This window comes from Apteryx mantelli, chromosome 36, assembly GCF_036417845.1.
Source record: "Apteryx mantelli isolate bAptMan1 chromosome 36, bAptMan1.hap1, whole genome shotgun sequence".
NCBI lineage: Eukaryota > Metazoa > Chordata > Aves > Apterygiformes > Apterygidae > Apteryx > Apteryx mantelli.
Genome location: NC_090013.1, coordinates 325,341 through 346,537, shown reverse-complemented (window position 1 = coordinate 346,537; position 21,197 = coordinate 325,341). Strand labels below are relative to the sequence as shown.

The 21,197-nt window shown below is 62.4% G+C and overlaps 1 protein-coding gene across 5 annotated transcripts; it reads left to right on the top strand.

The window, feature by feature from the left end:
- Positions 1–885: 885 nt before the first annotated feature.
- DNMT1 (DNA methyltransferase 1) lies at positions 886–21,071 on the top strand. Of its 5 annotated transcripts, none has more exons than XM_067314656.1 (34): positions 886–977; positions 4,641–4,683; positions 5,518–5,625; positions 5,750–6,020; positions 6,834–6,906; positions 7,218–7,302; positions 7,447–7,487; positions 8,230–8,281; positions 8,657–8,740; positions 8,828–8,937; positions 9,046–9,164; positions 9,501–9,593; positions 10,761–10,912; positions 11,350–11,537; positions 12,150–12,339; positions 12,578–12,675; positions 12,856–13,003; positions 13,207–13,322; positions 13,571–13,772; positions 13,881–14,014; positions 14,436–14,609; positions 15,233–15,454; positions 16,131–16,323; positions 16,860–16,950; positions 17,581–17,715; positions 17,928–18,210; positions 18,320–18,461; positions 18,737–18,903; positions 19,007–19,184; positions 19,601–19,796; positions 19,869–20,032; positions 20,155–20,271; positions 20,385–20,475; positions 20,769–21,071. In XM_067314656.1, exons 1-34 carry the CDS (start codon positions 919–921, stop codon positions 20,804–20,806), a joined length of 4,557 nt encoding a protein of 1,518 aa, XP_067170757.1. In that variant the 5' UTR covers positions 886–918; the 3' UTR covers positions 20,807–21,071. The 5 variants fall into 5 exon arrangements, with proteins under 5 accessions (XP_067170757.1, XP_067170756.1, XP_013817363.2 ...); XM_067314655.1 differs by having other exon boundaries at positions 13,878–14,014; XM_013961909.2 differs by lacking the exon at positions 886–977 and having other exon boundaries at positions 4,491–4,683.
- Positions 21,072–21,197: the final 126 nt, after the last annotated feature.

The window sequence follows — 21,197 nt, the reverse complement described above, 5'->3', positions numbered from 1 at the left end:
GGTATTGCCCGCGCACCCTGTGGAAGGGGGGGGGATGGTACCGCCCGCCCTGCCTGAGGAGTGGTACAGCCCGCGCCCCCACCCCGCCGAGTGGTACCGTCCCCCCGCCCGCGCAGTGGAACCGCCCCCGTGGAATGGTACCGCCCCCGTGGAATGGTACCGCCCCCGCGCAGTGGTAGCGCCCGCCCCCCCCTCCCGCGCAATGGTACCGCCCCCGTGGAACAGCACAGCCCGCCCCCCCCGCCCGCGCGCGCAGTGGTCGCGCCCGCCCCCCTGAGGCGGCCCTGTCGCCCGCCGGGCCCGGCCCTCCCGGGACGCGTCTCCCCGCGCCGCCCCGCACCGGCCGCCCCGCCGCAAAGGTACCGCCCCGGGGCTGCCCGCCGAGCCTCTACTGCGCCGCCCGGCCGTGGGCTCGCCCACCCCCCGCCGCCGATGGTCCCGTCCTCCCGCCGGCCCCACCCCCCCCAGGTCCGACCCGGCCCCCCGCCGTGTCTGGGCCCGTCTCCCCTCCCTCCCCCCCCCAGGATCCCGGCCGTTCCCCCGAGAGTGGTCCCGCCCGTGACCCCCCCGGGAATGGTCTTGTCCGCCCCCCTGGGAATGGTCTCGTCCGCCCTGTCTTTCCCCCCCCCCCGAATGGCTTCGTCCACCCTGAATGCTTTCGTCCACCCTCCATTCCCCCCCCCGTGAATGGTTTCGCCCGCACCGGTGCCCCCCTCGCCCCCCGAATGGTCTCGCCCGCCCCCGCTCCCCCTCTCCGTGAATGGTCTCGCCCGCCGCCGCTCCCCCCCGCCGCGAATGGTCCCGCCCGGGCCGGTGCCCCCCCGCGCCGCTATGGTCTCGCCCGCCGCCGCCCCGCCCCCGGCGCTGGTTTCCGCGCGAAATCGCCTCCCGGCGCCGCCGCTCCCGCCGCCGTCCCCGATGCCGGCCCGGGCCGCCCCGCTGCCGCCCGCCCTGCTGCCCGCCGAGCTGCGCCGACGGTGAGTGCCCTCCGCCGCCCGGCCCCGCCGCCGCCGCCGCCCGGCCCCGCCCGGCCCCGCTGCCGCCGCTGCCGCTGCCCGCGCCCCGCCGCTGCAGGCCCCGGCTGCACCGCGCGCCGCGCCGCGCCGCGCCGCACGGGCCCCCCGAGCCCCGTGCACGACACGGACCCCCCGTGCACCGCACCGACACCCCGTGCACCGCGCCGAGCCCGGGCGCCGCGCTGACAGCCCCCGTGCAGCGCCCTGCTGCACTGACACCCCGTGCAGTGCACTGCACCCTCGTGCACCGCGCTGACACCCCCGTGCAGTGCACCGAGCCCTGACACCGCACTGACAACCTGTGCAGTGCACTGCACCCCCGTGCCCCGCACTGACACCCCCTGCAGTGCACCGAGCCCTGACACCACACTGACAACCTGTGCAGTGCACCAAGCCCTGGCGCTGCACTGACACCCCGTGCAGTGCACTGCACCCCCGTGCACCGCGCTGACACCCCCTGCAGTGCACCCAGCCCTGACACCGCACTGACACCCCCTGCGGTGCACTGCCCCACTGTGCACCGCGCTGACACCGCATTTAGTGCACTGAGCCCTGACACTACACTGACGCCTCCATGCAGCCCACCAGCCCCCAGCGCTGCACTGACACCCCCATGCAGTGCACTGCATTCTTCTGCACCTTGCTGACACCCCTTGCAGTGCAATGAGCCTTGGCACTGCACTGACACCCCGTGCACTGTGCTGGCACCCCATTTAATGCACTGAACCCCTAGTGCTGCACTGACAGCCCCGTGCAGTGCACTGACCACTGTGCACCGCTCTGACAGCCCATGCCATATATTGACCCCCAACACTGCACTGCCGCCCCACATGCAGCGTACTGCACTGACCCCCATATGTTGCATCACGCTGCTATACGCTGCGTTGACGCCCAGCAGTGCACAGCGCTGCACTGATGTCCCCATGCAGTGCACTGACTCCTAGCACTGCACTGACACCCTTAATGCATTGCACTGACCCCAACACTGCACTGACACCCCCAATGCACTGCACTGCCCCCCAATACTGCTCTGACACTCTCAATGTATTGCACTGCCCTCTAGCACTGCACTGACACCCCCAATGCACTGCACTGCCCCCCAATACTGCTCTGACACTCTCAATGTATTGCACTGCCCTCTAGCACTGCACTGACACCCCCAATGCACTGCACTGCCCCCCAATACTGCTCTGACACTCTCAATGTATTGCACTGCCCTCTAGCACTGCACTGACACCCCCAATGCACTGCACTACCCCCCAATACTGCTCTGACACTCTCAATGTATTGCACTGCCCTCTAGCACTGCACTGATACCCCCAATGCACTGCACTACCCCCAACACTGCACTGACACCCCACGTGTGTTGCACTGCCCCCCAGCACTGCACTGACATCCCCAATGCACTGCACTGACACCCCCATGCATCGCACTGACCCCAACACTGCACTGACACCCCCACGCATTGCACTGACCCCCTTGGTGCTGCGCAGCACTGCGCAGCCCCCCTGCCACACCCCGACCCCCCAGCACTGCCCCGCGGGGTCCCGTCCCCGTCCCCGCGTGGCGGCGGTGGGCGGCCGGTCCCCGTCCCCGTCGCGGCAGGTGGCAGGGCCAGGCGGGCGCTGCCCCGCGCCCGGGGCCCCACGTGGCCCTGGGGACGCCCCGGCTCGCCCCGGCGGCTTTGTCTCGGCGCCGCCGTTCGGGGCAGGAAGCGAAGGTGCGCCCGGCCGGGGGCACCCGGCCCCTTTCCGGCCGGGAGAACCCCGGGCCGCCCAGCCTTCGCCTTTGTCTGGGCGGGAGAGATGGGCACGGAAATTCCTGTTGTTATTTCTCCTGGGGGGTCGGGAGAGGAGAGGGGCTGGGGGCGGAAACGGGGCGCTCCGGCAAACTTTCCTTCCCCCAGGACAGGGCCACGGGAACGTGCCCCCCGGCGGGATTTTGTGCGGGAAAACCGCGCCTGCGCGTCCCGTTCCGCTCCGGAAAGAGCCGGCACGAGCAGGGTGCCGGCGCCGGCGTGCCGGGGGCCTGGCCCGGGGCCCCCGGGCGCCGCGGGGAGCGTTGGCGGGCGCATGGAGGGGCTGGCGCTTCCTGCGCGGCTCGAGCCGCGCTCCCCGGCGGCTATTGTCCCTTCCGCTCGGCTCCGGTGTCCCCAGGCCGGCGGGAAGGGGGGGGCCGCGCTCGCCGTCTCCCCCCGCTCCCGCTTGGCCGCCTCTGCGGGGACGCACCGAGCGGCCCAGGTGCGGCCGGCCGGCCTCCGGCGACGGCTCGTGGCTCTTCCGGTTGGGCGCCCGCCGCCGCTGCCGCCGCCGCCGCCGCGCGGCACAGCCTTGGCGCGCTCCGACCTTATCTGTCCGCTGCCCTGCCAGGAGCGGGGCTGGCGCCAGGCCCCCCGCGACGCTTCCCCGGCGGAGGAGCCGCCGTGCCCCGCTCCGCTGGAGCAGCCCCGGGCGGACGCTGCCTCCCCGGCAGCCGCCGGCTCCCTGGCGGCATGGCCTCCCTCGACCCCAGGTGCTGCTCCGGGACGAGATTGACCGGCATCCGGCGCCAGGGGCGGCTGGGCGGCTTTGCGGCGGCTCCCTGCGGTGGGCTTGGCCCCCCCCCCGTGTGCCGCGGGGCCCCCGGAGCCACCGGCTTTCCACCGCTCCCCGCGGCGAGAGGGGAGAACGGCGCCGGGGCGCGGGCAGGCGGGCGACCGAAAGCGGGTCCATGGGGCGTTGAATCGCACGCGGGCGGCGGGAGGAGAGGGAAACGCTGCCGCTGGGGGCGGGAGGCCAGAGGCGAGTCGCGCGCGCGGGGCGCCCGGCTCGGAGCTGGTGGGCGCCGCGTCCATCCGGCACAGCCGCGTCCGCCCCAGCACGGGGGGCCCCGGCTCGGCGTTCCCGGGGGGGGCCGGATCTGCCAGAGCCGTCCCCGCGGCCGGCGGCAGATGCTGGGCGGACAGCGGGCTCCGCTCGTGCTCCAGCTCCTTGCAGGGAGCCTCCCGCGGCGCCTGGAAGCGGTGGCTCGGGGGGAGCGGCGGTGGGGACGGGTTTCCTCCCCGCGGCCCCGGTTCGGGGCGGTGCCGTGCCTGGAGGGCGCCGAGGCCGCGCCGAAGGTCCTCTCCCAGCTCCGCGTTGCTGCGGCGCCTTTGTGCCACTGCGAGCCCGGCCGGGGAGGCACGGCGGGCCGGAGCGGCGCGGCGGCCGAGCCGGGACGACGACACGTGGCCGCTCGCACCGGGGGTTTTGTGTTGTCTCCCCGGCCGGGGTGGCGCGCGGCCAGCGCCTTGGCCCCCGCGGCTCCATGCTTTCGTGGGCCCCCGCGTCCGGGCAGCGGTGGCCCCGGAGCGGCAGGTCGGCTGGGCGTCTGGGTCCGGGGGTCCCTTTCGGGATGGGGGAGTTGGGCAGCGCTTTGCATTTGCAGCTCGCGTGCAGGGCGACGCTTGGGGAGCCGTCGAGGCGCCTTGGGAGCCCGCGGCCTGCGGGCTCTCACTGCCATTCCCCGAGCAGGTCGCAGGGGCATGCTCCGGATGTTCCTGCCCGCCGTTCCTCCCGGCGTTCCCTCCCTGCGGAGCCAAGGTCTGTTGTTGCCTCGTCACTCGGTGGCAGGGAGGTGGTCTGACCTCCAAAACTTCTCTTGCAGCCTGCAAGATCTGGAGCGGGATGAAGACAGCCTGAGCGAGAAGGTAAGTGCTTCTGGCACAGCCCATCCGTCCATCCCCTGCTTGTGCCCGTTCTTGGGGACCGTCTGGAGCCAGAGCCGTGTTTCCCGGGGCTTTTGGTGCTGCACATGCTCGGCTCGTACTCCGGGGCTGCTGTCCAGCGCGGCTGCGCCCAAGAGCTCCCCGGCAGCAGCCCCGTCACAGGGTGCTCCCTTCGGCCCTGGCCCGCCCGCGTCTCCTGCCGGGCTGGCGGAGCGGCTTGCTTTGGTGGAATTCGGCGGGATTTCCGAGCCGTCTCCCCAGCGCTCAGAACGGACGTGACTCTTGCGCTAAGCGTCTGCCTCGGGACTGTGATTCATCGGTGTGGCATGGAAGGGAGTGCTCGGAGGCCGTTACTCGCGCCTTGCTCTTGGCCCGGCGGCCGCTTCTGGGATGCGGTAGCCGTCGTGCCGGGGGCCCTGGCCCATCCCTGCCACGTGCGCGGGGCGAAGGGGAAGGGATGGCGCCCGCCACCCCTGGCAGGGCAGGCCGGGGCCGGGGCCGGGGCCGGGGCCGTGGGCGCGTAAAGCGAGAGCCCCTCTCCCTCGCTGGCCCTCCTCCCCAGCTGCCTGGACCCATGCCCTGCCGGGAGGTCGTAATCCCATGTCGGTGCTGTTGGTTGTCATGGAAACCGCCATCATGTCATGTCACACGCGGGCTCAGGAGTTCCCGGTGAGCGGCGCCGGGGGTTAGGAGCGGCGGGCGGCTCGGCCCGGCTCAGCCCGCGGAGACGCCGCCGCCGCCGCACGAGCCCCGCGGGGAGGCCCTGGCCGCCGACGCCTCCTTGCCCGCCTGACACACGTCCCTCTGTCCCCGCAGGAGTGTGTCAGGGAGAAGCTGAGCCTCATCCATGGCTTCTTGCAAGCGGACGTGCAGAACCAGCTGATCGAGCTCGAGACCAAGCTCCGGTGCGAGGAGCTGTCGGAGGTGAGGCCCTGCATGCGGAGCGGCCCTGCGACCGGCCTGCCTTGGCACTGCCGCTCCTGCTGCGCCGCTGGCCTGAGGCTGCGGGCGGCAGTTAACCGATGCCCTTCTCTCCCCGCCGGCCCAGGAGAGGTACCTGGCCAAGGTGAAAGCCCTGCTCCACAGGGAGCTCTCAGCGGAGAACGGAGACGCCGCGCCACTGCTCCAGGCGTCCAACGGCTGCTCCAAGAACGGCGCCTATGGGAGCGATGAGGACTCGGAGCGGGCAGGGCCGGATGGGGAGGAGGACAGCGCGATGGAGATGGAGGAAGCGGCAGCCTCGTCCTCCTCCTCTTCGTCAGCTCCCACGCCGCGGACCCGCAAGGCCAGGAGGAGCAGATCCAATGGGGAGAGCAAAAGTAATTGAGGCACCGCGCGGCCCTGAACGCCCTGCTGCGCCGGGAGGCTCCTCTCCCTGCGGATCGGGGGCCACAGGGCTGGGAGGGACCCTGAGAGCCCACGCGGCCCAAATCCCCCATCCCAGCTGCCTTCCCTCTCCCAGCACCCCTGCGGAGAGACCTTGGCTGCCCCCGTGCCGGGTTCCCGGCCGGCCTGGGGAAGGGCTGCCCCGAGGGCCGGCGAGCGCAGCTCTCCGGGGCTGGGGCCGTTCGGTGCCCCGGCTCCAAGGTGACCGGCCGCCCTGCGCTCCCCCAGCTGCGCGCCAGGCTGGCGTCATTACGCGCTTGCTTTTAAGGACCACCTGGTGCAGAGGTGTCGGGAGGCCGAGGAGAAATTCCTCGAGCGGCCGCGGGCTGTAGCAGCACGCGCTGTGCAGCTCCCTCGTGCGAGGGGCTCTGTACACATGTAACCTTCACTTTTCTAACCTCCCCGCTCTGGTTTTGTCGCCTCTTCAAACACACTTAGAGAGCAACAGCTTGGTGCTCAGAAACAACCTGCTGCAGTTAAATACGAAGCAGGAGTGCAGAGGCTCCTGGGGATGCGGAGGGGCTGCTGATGCGGAAAGCAGAGCCCCCCGTAAGGGTTCCGGGGCCTCTGCGACTTGCCCCGGGAGATGGGAACGCGAGGGAGGGTGTCGCTCACCTGCTGCCGCCCCGGCCCCGCGGCTCGTGGTGGTGAAAGCCAGGCCCTGGGGTGTTGCTGGAGGGGTTTCCTAGAGGTGGAGGGCAGCGAGTCTCTGCCGCTAATCCAGTTCCTTGCTGTTTTTCTGACAGAGTCTCCTGCCAGTTCCCGGGTCACTCGGAGCTCCGGCCGGCAGCCGTCCATCCTGGCCATGTTTTCCAAAGGGTCAGTACGTTTGCAGAGCTGGGACCTGTACCTCCCCTACTGTGTCCTTGTGGGGCCTTGGCCCTCTTCTCCCTCCATCTGCTGCACTGAGCCTTCGGGGTCGATAGGTTCACTCCCAAAACTTGCGGGTCTGTGGTTATCCAGGAGGATTGGCCCCGAGGGCCAGCTGGGCAGTGTCCAGAGGAGCCCTGCTCCAGGCTGCAGACCGGTGTCGGGGAGCCTGCCTGGAGTCCAGCCTGTTGCCCCCCTGGAAAGCTCTTTGCTTCTGGTGTTGAACCCAAGGGTTGAGTCTTTGTGTTTAAAACTGGCAGATCCAACAAACGGAAGTCAGAGGAGGTGAATGGGGAAGTGAAGCAAGAGAAAAGCGTGGAGAAGGAGGAAGAGGAGCTGGAAGAGGTGCGTACCGGAGCTGTTCGCAGACGAGGTCCTGGCTGGGCCACCACCAAGCTGTGGTCATGCGTGTTGTTCTGGAGGGCATCGTGCGCTCCAGACACAGGCACTATCCTCCTCTTAGGCCTTTTCTTCCTTTTCCCCCTCAAGGAACAAGATGAGAAAAGGATTAAAATTGAAACCAAAGAAGGGTAAGAAGGAGAGTTGTATGTACGTGTATTTTCTGATGGGGTGTTTGGGCCGGTGCATGTTGGTGCCTGTGTTTGCCCACAGCAGAAGACAGCGGTGAAGGACTCAATGGCAATGAACGTTTCTGTCTGCATTGGCACTGTTAGTGCGGGAGGGAGGCAGCGCTGTGTAAATCGGGGCGGTTTAGCTCCCAAGAGGAAGATGTTTCAGTGATGAAGCACCTGGAACGATGGACTGGTTCAGAGATCCTTCTGCTTTGCGCTTGCAGTTAGTTGTTCTGTTGCTGAAGGTAAAAGATGCCCCTGAGCTTCACGGCCCAGGTCCACCGATGCCTGGCTCCCGTTCGGACCAAACTTCTTTGCGTTGTCAGGTTTCTTTGTTGTGTTTTGGCTCTGGCCCAAGCGACTGAAGTGTTCGAGTGCCATTAAAAGTTGACTTGTCCAGATGTGCCACTGGACTAAACAAATGTCTGCTCCCATCCCTCCTGCGAGGCTGTAGCGTAGATCCAGCCGCCCCAGGCGGTGTCTCTGCCCTGGCCTCTTCCAGGGGGATCAGCAGCATGCGGGGGAGTGGGCAGAGCGCAGAGACCTCCGTGCTGGGAGAGGAGGGACTCCAGGGCCCTCCGCACTGCTGTGAGGCTCGCGGGCCGCTCTACCCTCCTGGCCACGTCAGCTTTAGGGGGCACCTGGGAGGTTATGCTGCTCTGTATCTTTATTCCTTCTCTTTATATGTTCTTGCACTCAGGTCTGAGATAAAAGATGAAATTACTCAGGTTAAAACTACACCGCCTGCTAAAGTAAGTTGCTTTTCTTGTTCATGTCTCAGCACTTCTGGCACTTATTTTTTCAGCTGTTCCAAGCAGTGGTTAGGCTTCACTAAGGGAAAAATAATGCCCTTACTGGCACACACAGCTTCCAAAAAACAGAGGCTGAGGCACGCTAGAGAGCATCACAGCCCACGTGAGCTGGGCCAGGGCAAGAGCTGACCTCCCTTGGCGGTGGAGCAGAGAATGCCACCTTGAAGTGAGGGCATCAGCCACTGTTTGGCTACCTGGACACTTTGGAAAGGAGGGCTGGACTAAAGTGTAGGGCTGTTTAATGGGGAAGGAACTTTGTGTCGTGGGTTGAAGCGTGGTGAGAGAGAAGCTCATGCCATCCTCTGCATCTCGCAGACCACCCCTCCCAAGTGCGTCGACTGCAGACAGTACCTCGATGACCCTGACCTCAAGTTCTTCCAGGGGGATCCTGATGATGCTGTAAGTGACTTGCTGCTCCCTCTTTTGGTTCTGGGGAACGCTGTCACGCTAACTCTTTCAGTGCACTCGTATCTCTCTCTCACGTAGCTGGAGGAGCCAGAAATGCTGACAGATGAGCGCTTATCTCTCTTTGATGCTAATGAAGATGGGTTTGAAAGCTATGAGGACTTGCCGCAGCATAAAGTCACCTCTTTTAGGTGAGATTTCCTCCGTCCAGGGAAACTGGCTGGGAAACGCTTTATTTTTAAATCTCTTGGTGCAATGCACAAGCTACAAACTTTTCTCCTCATTTTTCTTCCCAACAGTGTCTATGACAAACGAGGTCACTTGTGCCCATTTGATACTGGCCTGATAGAGAGGAATATAGAGCTGTATTTCAGCGGTGCCGTGAAACCGATATATGATGACAACCCATGTCTGGACGGTGAGTCTGGCTCAGAGGAGCCTCGAGGACTGTGAGCGGGATGTCCTCCCCTGCTCTCATCAGCCTGTGCTCTAGGATGGGTTCTGGCAGCAAGGAGCGGGCAACGGGTGCTGCTCTGCCTGTGCCTGCAAGGCACGTGGGGACGCTGGTTCTGAGCTGAAACGTAGCAGCATCAGGCTGCCGGGCTTCCGCTGTTTCCCCTGAACTCTTGGCTCGATGCTATGGGCAAAATGGAGTTGGTTCTGACCGAGCAGCGTTTTGTGTTGCTGTTTGTCTGGGTGTGGGGCAGCAAGACCTCTGCACCAAGGACTGAAATCTGTGTCTTCTCCCCTTCAGGTGGTGTGAGAGCCAAGAAGCTGGGACCCATAAATGCCTGGTGGATCACGGGTTTTGATGGAGGGGAGAAGGCCTTGATCGGCTTCACCACAGGTGGGTGTGCAAGGGGCGGGAGGCTTGGCTGAGAGAGCCCCAGTGCATTGGGTTAAGTGTCTGTGCTGCACATCTGACTGTTGGAAAAGCTTCGTGTGGGTTCGTGGATGTTGCTGCTGTGGTGAACTTGCACCTTCAAGCACATGACATGAAACAGAGGTGGAAGACTGTGCTGATGCTCTGGTTTGGGTTTATTTAGCTCAGTCAGCAGCAATTCGGTTTATGCTAACCTTGCATAAAACCTCCTGCCAAGCTCAGTCCATTCACAGCTGTGAACGGTCCCCTGCGCAAGACCCGAGGCTTGTGGTGCGCACCCCTCCTGCGGGGAGGGACGATCGGGCTGCGAGAACTGGGATGAGCAAGGTGGCCTGACGCGTTTTCTCCCTGCAGCAGGCGTGCAGCCTCTCTTCCCAGGCAGGACCTGTCCTCCAGGTCCTCCTCCACAGGAGGGTGTCAATGCAATGTGCAGGCTGGTCGGGGTCACTCTCAGAAGGAGCTTTCTATTTGCTCTTGACCTCTGTTGCAGCGATCTGTTGCTTTCTTGCTCCACTCCTTGGACTTTCTAGAAATGTTTGTGTTGAGAAAAGTCTTGGAGAAGTGCCCGGCCCCAGTCTGCTCTTGCCTTTCAATGTCCCAGCTGGCTTTTTCTCGGTGTCCTGCTCTCTAGCTGAATTGGAAGAAGAAGCAGAGTTTTGGGGGGTTTAAAAGCTTTTCCCTTCACCATTTCTGCAAGGAACATAACCCTTCCAATAACCTGTTCTGTTCAAAGCAAAGGTGATATCAGAGGATTTAACTCTCCTGTGCATCAGCAAATGGAGTTTTTAGTGACAGAAAAACCCTGGATTGTCTGTAGTTTCTAATTAGGTAACAGCACACCAAGAATAAAAGACTAGTCCATGGGTAGTGTGAATGCTAGTCTGTGCCCCACCTCAAGTTCCTGCCCCTGCTGCTTTGGCGTTGATAGCTGGGTGAATGTTGGCCCTGGCTAGTGGTAGAGCTGCTTCTGGGCTTCCCTGTGCGCTTAGGTCGTATCCTGGTGCTGTCCCTTGTAACAGTCCGGACAGGCTAGCCTCCCCCCGAGAACCCGTACTGCTGCAGTCCTAGCTCAGCCTTTACTGCTAACTTCCCCCAGTATTTACCATCTGCTGCGCTCTCTCTTTGCCGCAGCCTTTGCGGATTACATCCTGATGGAGCCCAGCGAGGAGTATGCGCCCATCTTTGCACTCATGCAAGAGAAGATCTACATGAGCAAAATTGTTGTCGAGTTCCTGCAGAACAACCGTGACGTCAGCTACGAGGATCTGCTGAACAAGATCGAGGTGAGCGGCTGGCAGCAGCGTATGCCTTTGCTTGACAGCCACAAGGCCGGTCCTTTCCAGAGTAGTCCCAGTTACCTGATGACATGTAGTGAGTTAGTGTGGCCTCGTGGCAGGTGGTTGGGAGCATTGTATGTGCCGTGTCCAACTGGTCTCAGGGACAGCTGGCTGCACCAAGTATGCAAAGGGAAATCACCCGTGCTCTGGTGTTGCTTGGTGGCTGCTGTTTGTGTGGGAGACAAAGCTAGCGCAAGGGAAAGCCTGGGGAACCGCTGCTGTTCCTCCCACACAGAGATGGGTTCCAGCCTCGCAGGAGATGCTGTCTGCCCTCCCAGAAGCTGGCTTTTGCAGCTCTTCCTCACCTGCAGCAGTTGGGGGAACGCTGTGCAGTGTAGGGGTGTTGCACTGCCGTCCTTTCCCTAACCTACCTGTCCTTGCAGACCACAGTGCCTCCCGCAGGGCTGAACTTCAACCGCTTCACAGAGGACTCACTCCTGCGGCATGCCCAGTTCGTGGTGGAGCAGGTAGAAAGCTACGACGAAGCTGGGGACAGCGACGAGCCACCCGTCCTCATCACACCCTGCATGAGAGACTTGATCAAGCTGGCCGGAGTCACCCTGGGGAAGAGGTAAGCCCTGTGCCCCCCGGCCTTTCTGGGCGCAGCCTCTGTCTCTCGGGCTTTCTGCTGTCATTGGCCTTGCCGCCTCCCAGATGCTCAGCAGGTTAGTTTCCATCCGCCTAGCTGCTTTGCACGTAGGATCACTTCAGGATAACCATTTTGCTTGTTACTAGCTGGGATGACTTGAGGATTTGGACTGGATGCTTTCATTGCACAGGGAACACTGAGAGATTTGGGCAGAAATTGTCCTGAAACTGGCACCGTGGAAAACCCTTTGCCCACTGCTGCCCCAAGGGAGGGAAGGTCACATGGTTGGGACCCTGGCGCCTTGCCTTGCTCTTTGTGCTGCTGCAGCCTCTCTTGGGGACCCTGTGCAAGTCGCGGCTTGTGCTTGAGTTCCGCTCCCTGGAGCGGAACTGGTTTCCACCAGCGTGGAGAGCCTGTTGCAGGCTCCTGCTGTGGTCCTTTACTGTCAGGCACCCCACGGTGAGCTCTGTTCCCTGGGGATCTTTTCCCCTGGTCACGGGCTGTCCAGCTGTCGGGGATTGCATGGTGGGGGCTGTGAGCTGTTGGCGGCGCGAGGTGCAGGCTCCCCTCTCACCGTCCTGTCCTTGGTTACAGGCGAGCTGCGAGGCGGCAGGCCATCCGGCATCCCACCAAAATAGACAAGGACAGAGGCCCCACCAAGGCCACTACCACCAAGCTGGTGTACCTCATCTTCGACACCTTCTTCTCTGAGCAGATCGAGAAGGATGAGAAGGAGGACGATAAGGAGAATGCTACGAAGCGCCGGCGCTGTGGCGTCTGCGAGGTAACTGCAGCCTTGCGCGAAGCCAGCCGCAGTGACCTGATATCCTGCCCGTATTCCACCCCAAGCATCCCAGCCCCTGCTGGGGTTGCCCCACGGCGGGTTCACCCCGATGCTGCATCCCTCAGGATAGAGGAACGATTCCTGAGGGCACCAAGCTCCCCTGAGTCCCTGTCCCTCCTGCCTGGGGCATCTCTGCTGCGTCTGCCCATGCTCACCCTGCCCTCTCTCCCTGCTGCAGGTCTGTCAGCAGCCTGAGTGTGGGAAGTGCAAGGCCTGCCAGAACATGGTGAAGTTTGGGGGGAGCGGACGGAGTAAGCAGGCCTGTTTGCAGAGGAGGTACGTCCCCCTGGGGTGGCCTGGAGGGGCGGGCAGCAGGATCTCATCTGGCCCAGGCCTCTGTGGAAGTCCCTTGCTCAGGAGAGAGGGATGGGGGGACTCAGCCTGGCCTTGCTGGTGCCCCATCTGGGCTGGTCCCTGCACAAAGCCCTGCTGCAATGACGGTCACTGTGTCCCCAGGTGCCCCAACCTGGCTGTCCGAGAAGCTGATGAGGATGAAGAAGTGGATGACAACATCCCCGAGATGCCGTCGCCCAAGAAGATGCTGCAGGGCAGGAAGAAGAAGCAGAACAAGAGCCGCATTTCCTGGGTGGGGGAGCCCATCAAGGTGAGGTGGGGCAGGCATGTGTGCAGCTAACCCAGTGGGAAAGGGGAGCCCTGCTTCCCTCCTGCTGCGGCTGACGGAGCCGGGACGCGTGGTCAGGCTGTGAAGGGGACTGCGTTGGCCACTTCCAGGCAGAGGCACGCGGCTGTATTGCTCGCTGTCACAGGGCTTTAACAGGACTCTCCGACTGTCCCATGTCTCTGCAGAGCGATGGGAAGAAGGACTACTACCAGAAGGTGTGCATCGACTCGGAGACTCTGGAGGTGGGGGACTGTGTCTCCGTCAGCCCCGACGATCCCACCAAGCCCCTCTACCTCGCCCGGTTGGTGCTGTGGGGCTGAAAAGCTGGGTCTCTGCTCGCGGTGGGGTGGGTTTGCACAGGCACAGCTGATGTGACCTGCCAGGGCTGCTCAGCAGAGCAGGGGTGGAGCGGGGAACACTGATTGCTCTCCCCACCAAGCCGTGCTGCTGTCTAAGGTCTTCTTAGCTCTGGCAAGGCTCAGAGCAATGCGCCTGCTCTTTTGCGGCCCTTTCTTGGTGCCCCATAATCCAGGCTCCTTTCCCTCCCAGGGTGACTGCCATGTGGGAGGACAGCAGCGGCCAGATGTTCCATGCCCACTGGTTCTGCCCTGGCTCAGACACTGTCCTGGGAGCCACCTCTGACCCGCTGGAGCTCTTTCTGGTGGATGAGTGCGAGGACATGCAGCTGTCCTACATCCACGGCAAAGTCAAAGTTATCTACAAGGCGCCTTCAGAGAACTGGTCCATGGAGGTGGGTGACAGCCCTGCAAATCCTGGCTGGCTGCGGCCGCTAATAGCACGTCAGCCGCCAGGAGAGACCCAGCGGTGCCAGACCCTGTGAATATCTCTCTCCCAGCAGGGTGGGCTGGATATGGAGATCAAGATGGTGGAAGATGACGGGAGAACCTACTTTTACCAGATGTGGTACGACCAGGAGTACGCTCGGTTCGAGTCTCCTCCAAAAACTCAGCCCACAGAAGACAACAAATATAAGTGAGTGCGTGTGGGAAAGCAGCTTGCAGGGCATCGCAGAGGAGCTTTCCAGCCACGCTCAGGACTAAATTTAGCCGCAGCTTGCTGCTCAGTAGTGGCATGATTGCTCACCTCCTGGCTGGCAGGCAACAGACTTTGAAGGAGGAGAACATGCTTGTTGCAATGCTTCCACAAGCACAGAGCTGAAGGCAGAGCCAGCCAGTATCCTTTCCCTCGACCCAGCCAGCTGAGGGACCTGTTTTAACTGTCACTCAGTGTGTGAAAGGCAGCCCTGACCACCCCGGACTGCTGGGGCGAGGGGGAGCTGCCATCCCGTTGCTGGAGCTGCTCTGCCGCAGCTGGCGCCTCTCGGCTCCGGGCTGCACCCTGGTCAGCCTCCCCGGGGTTCCCGTCACGGCGCTCTGCTGTCCTTCTCCTGCAGGTTCTGCATGAGCTGCACACGTCTAGACGAGGTGAGGCAAAAGGAGATACCCAAAGTGGCTGAGCCCCTGGAGGAGGGGGATGGGAAGATGTTCTATGCGATGGCAACCAAGAATGGAGTGCAGTACAGGGTAGGAGACGGCGTCTACCTCCTGCCGGAAGCCTTTTCCTTCAGGTTGGTGCTTGCAGGGGGCTGTAAGCACTTCTAAGGACACTATTCTGTCCAGCATTTAGGTAGGAGAGGATATAGCAGTCCCTGGGCAGTATGAATCCTGCCTGTGAACTAAGCACCCATTACCCTCAATTACAAAAGCTCAGGTTAGAAATAAAGGTGCCCTTATCACTGGTTTCACCTGCAGACATTAAATTGCGAGACTTTTCTTTGCTAAGGCAATCCTGACTGCTGAACCACTGTATTTTGGCTGATGAACTCAAATCCCTGTGTATTTTTTTCCTTCCAAAGAAAGAGACTGGCTGCGAGTAGATGAAAGATCGAACAAGACTCTGCCTGCTGCCTATAATTATAGCAAGAGTTAGGGCAAAGCTCTCTTTGGGAAGAGGGTTGGGGGTAGCAACCTGCAGGTATCTTGGTTTGGGGGGCTGTGATAGAGTCTGGCTGTAAAACATCAGTGCGCTGCGGAGCGGGTGGCTTGGCCATCCTCACCGCCACCCTGCAACGTGGAGAGGAGACCAGGTTGAAGCAGGCAGGGATGGGGGAGGAGAATGCTCTGTGCTGCCATGTCCTGGGGCAAAGAGGTATCCCAGCCTCCTTCCCTCACCTGCTCCCGTGCTCCCCAGTATGAAGCCTGCCAGCCCGGCCAAGCGCCCCAAGAAGGAGGCGGTGGATGAGGAGCTGCACCCGGAGCACTACCGCAAGTACTCAGAGTACATCAAGGGCAGCAACCTGGATGCCCCTGACCCGTACCGCGTGGGCCGCATCAAAGAGATCTTCTGCAACATCCGCAGCAACGGCAAGCCCAACGAGGCCGACATCAAGCTACGCATCTACAAGTTCTACAGGTGAGCGGCGTCGGGGCCGCGCTGTTGGGAGCCCGTCTGCGCCACGTGGGTGCAGAGCGAGCTGCGGCAAGGAAGGGGCTCACCCTGCTTCCCGGCTTCTTGAGGCTGGGAAGAGCTCTGTGCCTCCAACACAAGGATGCTCCTGAGACAGGTACCTCGAGCATCTCTGTTCGGTTAGTGCGGCTGCTTGAGTGGGCTTTCCCTGCCAGTCGGGGAGCAGACTGGTGCTGAGCAGCATCGCCAGCACCATCCCGGGGTGCAGGTGTTTACCCAAACATTTACAGGCTCTTAGTCATCTCCCACGCGCCATGGGGAGATGTGTGCAAAGAGCCTTGGCAGCAAGAGAGGAATGTAGACACTTAGACCGGGTACACTTTGAGCATAACAGCTCTACCTGCTTAAGATCTTTTTGCTTTTAAATTTGTTTACCAACTTCAGTGCCAATTCCCTCCTCTCTCCCAGGAAAACCCAGAAAGCTCCCTTTGGTATGAAACAAGTCCTTCCTTTGGTGCTGTGCCCAGGCGATGGTAGTAAACGTGCAGAAGGAGGAAATAAATCCTCCTCTCTCTGGGGAGACAGAGCTGTGCAGCAGAACGAGCGTTGGAGCCTGGGCTGGGTCAGGGTGAGGAGCTTTCCTGGAACATTTTCCCCAAGCCAGGGTGTTCTTTCCCTGCAGGCCCGAGAACACGCACAAGTCCATGAAAGCCAGTTACCACTCTGACATCAACCTCCTGTACTGGAGCGATGAGGAGACAACAGTTGACTTCCGGGCCGTGCAGGGCCGCTGCACTGTGGTGTATGGGGAGGACCTAACGGAAAGCATCCAGGACTATTCTGCCAGCGGGCTCGACCGCTTCTACTTCTTGGAGGTGAGGGTCCTGCGGGAGCCAGAAGCCGGCAGGCCTGGCTGTGTCCCCAGGCGTGCCGAGTCCAGGGGACTGCGCCTGAGCAGGGGTGTCGAGCTCTGCATGTGCGCCATGGAAATCCTGCAGTGCTGCGCTGGGCTGTTCACCACAAGTCCAGGGCTCTCCTCTGCAGCGGTGCCATCACATGAATGAGTGTCTGCAGCTGCACGCAGAACTTCACAGTCTTTTGGGGGACCAAGTCTCAGATAGAAAGGATACTTTAAATTAAAAGCCACCAGGAGTTTGTTAACAGTCCCTGGAGCGGTTGCTCTCTGTGGAGGTGAAGGGCCGCATTCAGACCTCAAGTGGCCTCTCTGGCACCTTGTGCAGGGCAGACAGCCCTGAGGCCATGCCGGGAGACAAGGCGCATGCTCTGCGCGCCCCAGCGCTGCTCCTGCGTTGTTCCCTCAGTTTTCACGGTGCAGATGGGGTTATTGGCAATGTTTGTGTTGTTTCTTAGCTCTTTGTGGTAAGGTGTCCCGATCTCTTTCTTTTCCCAGGCTTACAATGCAAAAACCAAGAACTTTGAAGATCCTCCAAACCACGCACGGAGCTCTGGGAATAAAGGGAAGGGGAAAGGGAAAGGGAAAGGTAATTCTGGCTGGGGAGGTCTCGAGCCAGTGAACCAGTTCATGTCTGCCGTTACTTGCTGTGGAGTAGAGATAAGACCTCCCGCTAACCAGATGTTTCTGTGTACTTCTCCTGCTCTGATGTTCTCACAGGATGCAGCTATGTGGTCTGCAGCTTTATTTCTAAGAGAAAGCCATGTGAGGCCTAATCTCTCTGAAATAAACCTTGCAGTGACAATGTAGGGTCCCTTGTGCTTTGCGCTGTCCCTGTTCTGTGGTGCCCTCAGAGATCTTGAAGCCCTTTGCCGGGGTTGGTCGCTCCACAGTGCGGGGCTTCGTACCCTGCTACCACAGGGGAACATTGCCGATACGGGGAGCTGCCCTGTGAGTTACCATGGCTCCAGCCTTACCTGCAGAAATGGTCTGTGGCTAAGGGCCATTGGATGGAAAGGAATTGCACTGGGAAAGATGAGGAACTTCCCTTCCAAATGCAAGGGTGTATTTTGGCAATAGCAGTGAAACAATTATGGATAGAAAGGTGCTTTAAGCTGGTGTTTTAACTGCTGCGGAGGAGGGGAGAAGAATTTGCCTTGTAAGCACTAAGAGGAGGAAATGACTTTGCCTTTTGATGTGATCTGGGCCCTGTTTGCAGGCAAAGGCAAAGGGAAATCGTCTGTGACCTGTGAGCAGAGTGAGCAGGAGCCGGCTGACCTGAAGCTGCCCAAGCTGCGTACCTTAGACGTGTTCTCTGGCTGTGGAGGGCTGTCTGAGGGCTTCCACCAGGCAGGTGAGCCGCAGAGCCGGGACAGCAGCTGGGAGATGACCGGAGCCCATGGGGAGATGGGAATCAGTGCTGGCCTCTCACGCCGAGTTCCTGCTTGGTGTCTCAGTCCCTTTTCCTGGGTGCCGCATTTGGGATGGAGCATGAGCTGGATGAGGTGGTGTGAGGAAATCCTCGCTGCACAAGCGCAAGACCTTCTGCTTTGCCTCCCTCCCCAGGTGTGTCGGAAACGCTCTGGGCCATCGAGATGTGGGAGCCAGCCGCCCAGGCCTTCCGGCTGAACAATCCTGGCACTACCGTGTTCACGGAGGACTGCAACGTCCTGCTGAAGCTGGTCATGTCTGGTGAGAAGACCAACTCTCTGGGGCAGAAGCTGCCGCAGAAGGGGGATGTGGAGATGCTGTGTGGCGGTCCCCCGTGCCAAGGCTTCAGCGGCATGAATCGCTTCAACTCCCGCACCTACTCCAAGTTCAAGAACTCCCTGGTGGTCTCCTTTCTCAGGTGAGCAGGCAGCAGTGAGGAGCTTGCGGGTCGGGGGCTTGTCCTGAAGAACCCAGGCGTCGAATGTTGCTCTGTCTCTCTGCTCACGTGTCCCTTTTTCTCCTCGTAGCTACTGTGACTACTACAGGCCACGGTTCTTTTTGCTGGAGAATGTGAGGAACTTCGTGTCCTTCAAGCGCTCCATGGTTCTGAAGCTCACCTTGCGATGCCTCGTCCGCATGGGTTATCAGTGCACCTTCGGGGTCCTGCAGGTAGGGCAGTCGCGGCCGGAGCGCGGCAGAGACCATGCGCGCAGGGCCCTTCCTTTAACAGCGGGTCCTGAGGCAGTTAACTCTCCTCTAACCTGGCTCTGCGATGAACTATAACCTCTGAAGGAGCAGTCTGCTTTGTTACTGCTCAAGTTCTTTGGGTTTCTTCTTCCCTTGGTCCGGTGGAGGGGACGCTTGCGGCCCTTTCAGGGCGCTGGTTGGATGGGGACGCTCCAGGCCTTGTTGCTGTCCCCTCAGGAGTGTCCTTTTGTTCCCAGGCTGGTCAATACGGCGTGGCCCAGACGCGACGGAGAGCCATCGTTCTTGCCGCAGCCCCTGGTGAGAAGCTACCCATGTTCCCTGAGCCGCTGCATGTATTCGCGCCCCGTGCCTGCCAGCTGAGCGTTGTGGTGGATGACAAGAAGTTCGTTAGCAATATCACCCGGTGAGCCTCCGAAACAGTGCGGGGCTGGGGCGTTCACAGGGGCAGGACGAGCGTTGTGGGCATCGGGCGGAGGCCGCTCTCATTGCTCGCTCCTCCCTCCCAGGACGTACTCCGGCCCCTTCCGAACCATCACGGTGCGGGATACCATGTCCGACCTGCCGGAGGTCAGGAACGGAGCCTCCGCCCTGGAGATCTCCTACAACGGGGAGCCCCAGTCCTGGTTCCAGAGGCAGATCCGGGGCTCTCAGTATCAGCCCATCCTCAGGGACCATATCTGCAAGGTGCGGGGGCTCTGCGGGGGGCCAGGCAGTGCTGCTTTCGTGCTGCACCAGCATCCGCCAGATGCGGATGGCAAGCGGGGTGGGGGGAGGCCGTGCCTAGATGCGGGTCTGAGGTTAGGTCAGGGATGTTGCGTGGGCAACGCTGTGCAAACGGGGAGCGAGAGAGGCCGTGCGTCCCAAAGCGCTCCCTGTGCGCCTACCCGCAGACTCCTTCCCGCTCCGGGAGGGAAGACAAGGCCTGCAGCGGTGCAGGGACCTGTCTCTTTCCCACAGCCTTTCCCAGAGGTGGGAACAGGGCTGCAGTCCCGCTCCTCGGCTGAGCTGCGCCCCTCTGCTGCCTTCGCCCTGCGGCAAGGTCCGGGGGCCAGTCCCCGTCGGCTGGCGGCGGGCGATAACGCGGGTCTCGGCATCTGCAGGACATGAGCGCTCTGGTCGCAGCGCGGATGAGGCACATCCCCCTGGCCCCTGGCTCTGACTGGCGAGACCTGCCCAACATCGAGGTGCGGCTGTCGGATGGCACGACCACGCGGAAGCTGCGGTACACGCACCATGAGAAGAAGAACGGCCGCAGCAGCTCCGGGGCGCTGCGGGGGGTGTGCTCGTGTGCGGAAGGTAGGCACTGGGCCCTCGGCGGTCGCGGCACCCCGCAGCGCCCACCCCCTCACCCTTCCCCGTCTCCCCCAGGCAAGCCCTGTGACCCCGCGGACCGGCAGTTCAACACGCTCATCCCCTGGTGCCTGCCCCACACCGGGAACCGGCACAACCACTGGGCCGGGCTCTACGGGCGCCTGGAGTGGGACGGCTTCTTCAGCACCACCGTCACCAACCCGGAGCCCATGGGCAAGCAGGTGGGTGCGCGGCTGGCGCCCGCGCTGGTGGCCTCGCCGGGTCCTGCGTGCCTCTGAAACGCAGCCCCGGGGCTCGGCGCCGGCCCTGGCTCAGCTGCCTCCCGTCTCGCTTGCTGTCTCAGGGCCGGGTGCTGCACCCGGAGCAGCACCGGGTGGTGAGCGTGAGGGAGTGCGCCAGGTCCCAGGGCTTCCCTGATACCTACCGGCTCTTCGGGAACATCCTCGACAAGCACAGACAGGTGAGTGGAGCCTGCCGGAGCGCGGCCCTGGCCCCCCGCTGGAGCGTGGCCCCCTTCCCCAGCACACTGGGCAAGCGGAGCCAGCGCCAGCGTGACCCTCCCTCCATCGGCAGGTCGGGAATGCAGTGCCTCCTCCTCTAGCCAAAGCCATTGGGCTGGAGATCAAGTCGTGTGTGTTGGCAAAGCTGAAAGAAGACACCATGGGTAGGTCTGGGGGCGAATCCCTGCTGCCGAGCTCCGGCTAGCGGCCCCCTCCTCGCAGCAGGGCGGGAGCGGCCACTTCCCAGGATCCCACCTTGCCGGCTGGGATAGGCTTCCCCCAACCCCGTTGGGGATGTTCAGGGGGCTTCCTGCCACTCAGAGCGGATGAACCCCGGCGGGAGGCTGGGGAACCCCGGCCCCGTGGTGGGGATGCACAGGATGGGGGTGGCCCTCCGCCACCGGGGCGAATCCCCCTGCCCGGGGCGGCCCCTTCACCCCCCCCCCTCTCTCCGCAGAGACCAGCAGCCCGGAGAAGATGGAAACCGCTGACTAGCGCCTGCCGCTCCTGTCTCCGCTCTGGGACTCCCAAACATGCACTGATTTATTTTGCCCCCCCCCCGTTTTGTTTTTATTTTGGGTTTTGTTTCGGGGCCCGGGCCGGGCCTGCCGTCCCCGCGCCGCTGCCATGGCCGGGGGGATCGGGGTGGGGGGGGAAGGGGAGGGCGTTTTTATGACGCATTGTATTGAAAATAATCGGCCGCTTTGTACAAGTGGGAATTAATACTTTATGTAGTTTTTATATGTTGTAATATTTCTTCAAATAAATCTCTCCTATAAATTATAACCGTGCTCCCCCGCGGCGGGGGCGCTCGGTTGCCCCAGGCAACCGCTCCCGGGAGTCCGCGCGCGTCGCGCCCTGCCCCGCCCCTTCCGGCCGGGCCGCG

Bases quoted from the DNA above. Each gene is read 5' to 3' on its own strand.
- DNMT1 (XM_067314654.1), top strand. From the start codon at position 4,519: ATGCTCCGGATGTTCCTGCCCGCCGTTCCTCCCGGCGTTCCCTCCCTG. The intron at 7,488-8,229 runs GTAAGAAGGAGA...TCTTGCACTCAG, and splicing joins AAAATTGAAACCAAAGAAGG to GTCTGAGATAAAAGATGAAA. The intron at 11,538-12,149 runs GTAAGCCCTGTG...CCTTGGTTACAG, and splicing joins GGAGTCACCCTGGGGAAGAG to GCGAGCTGCGAGGCGGCAGG.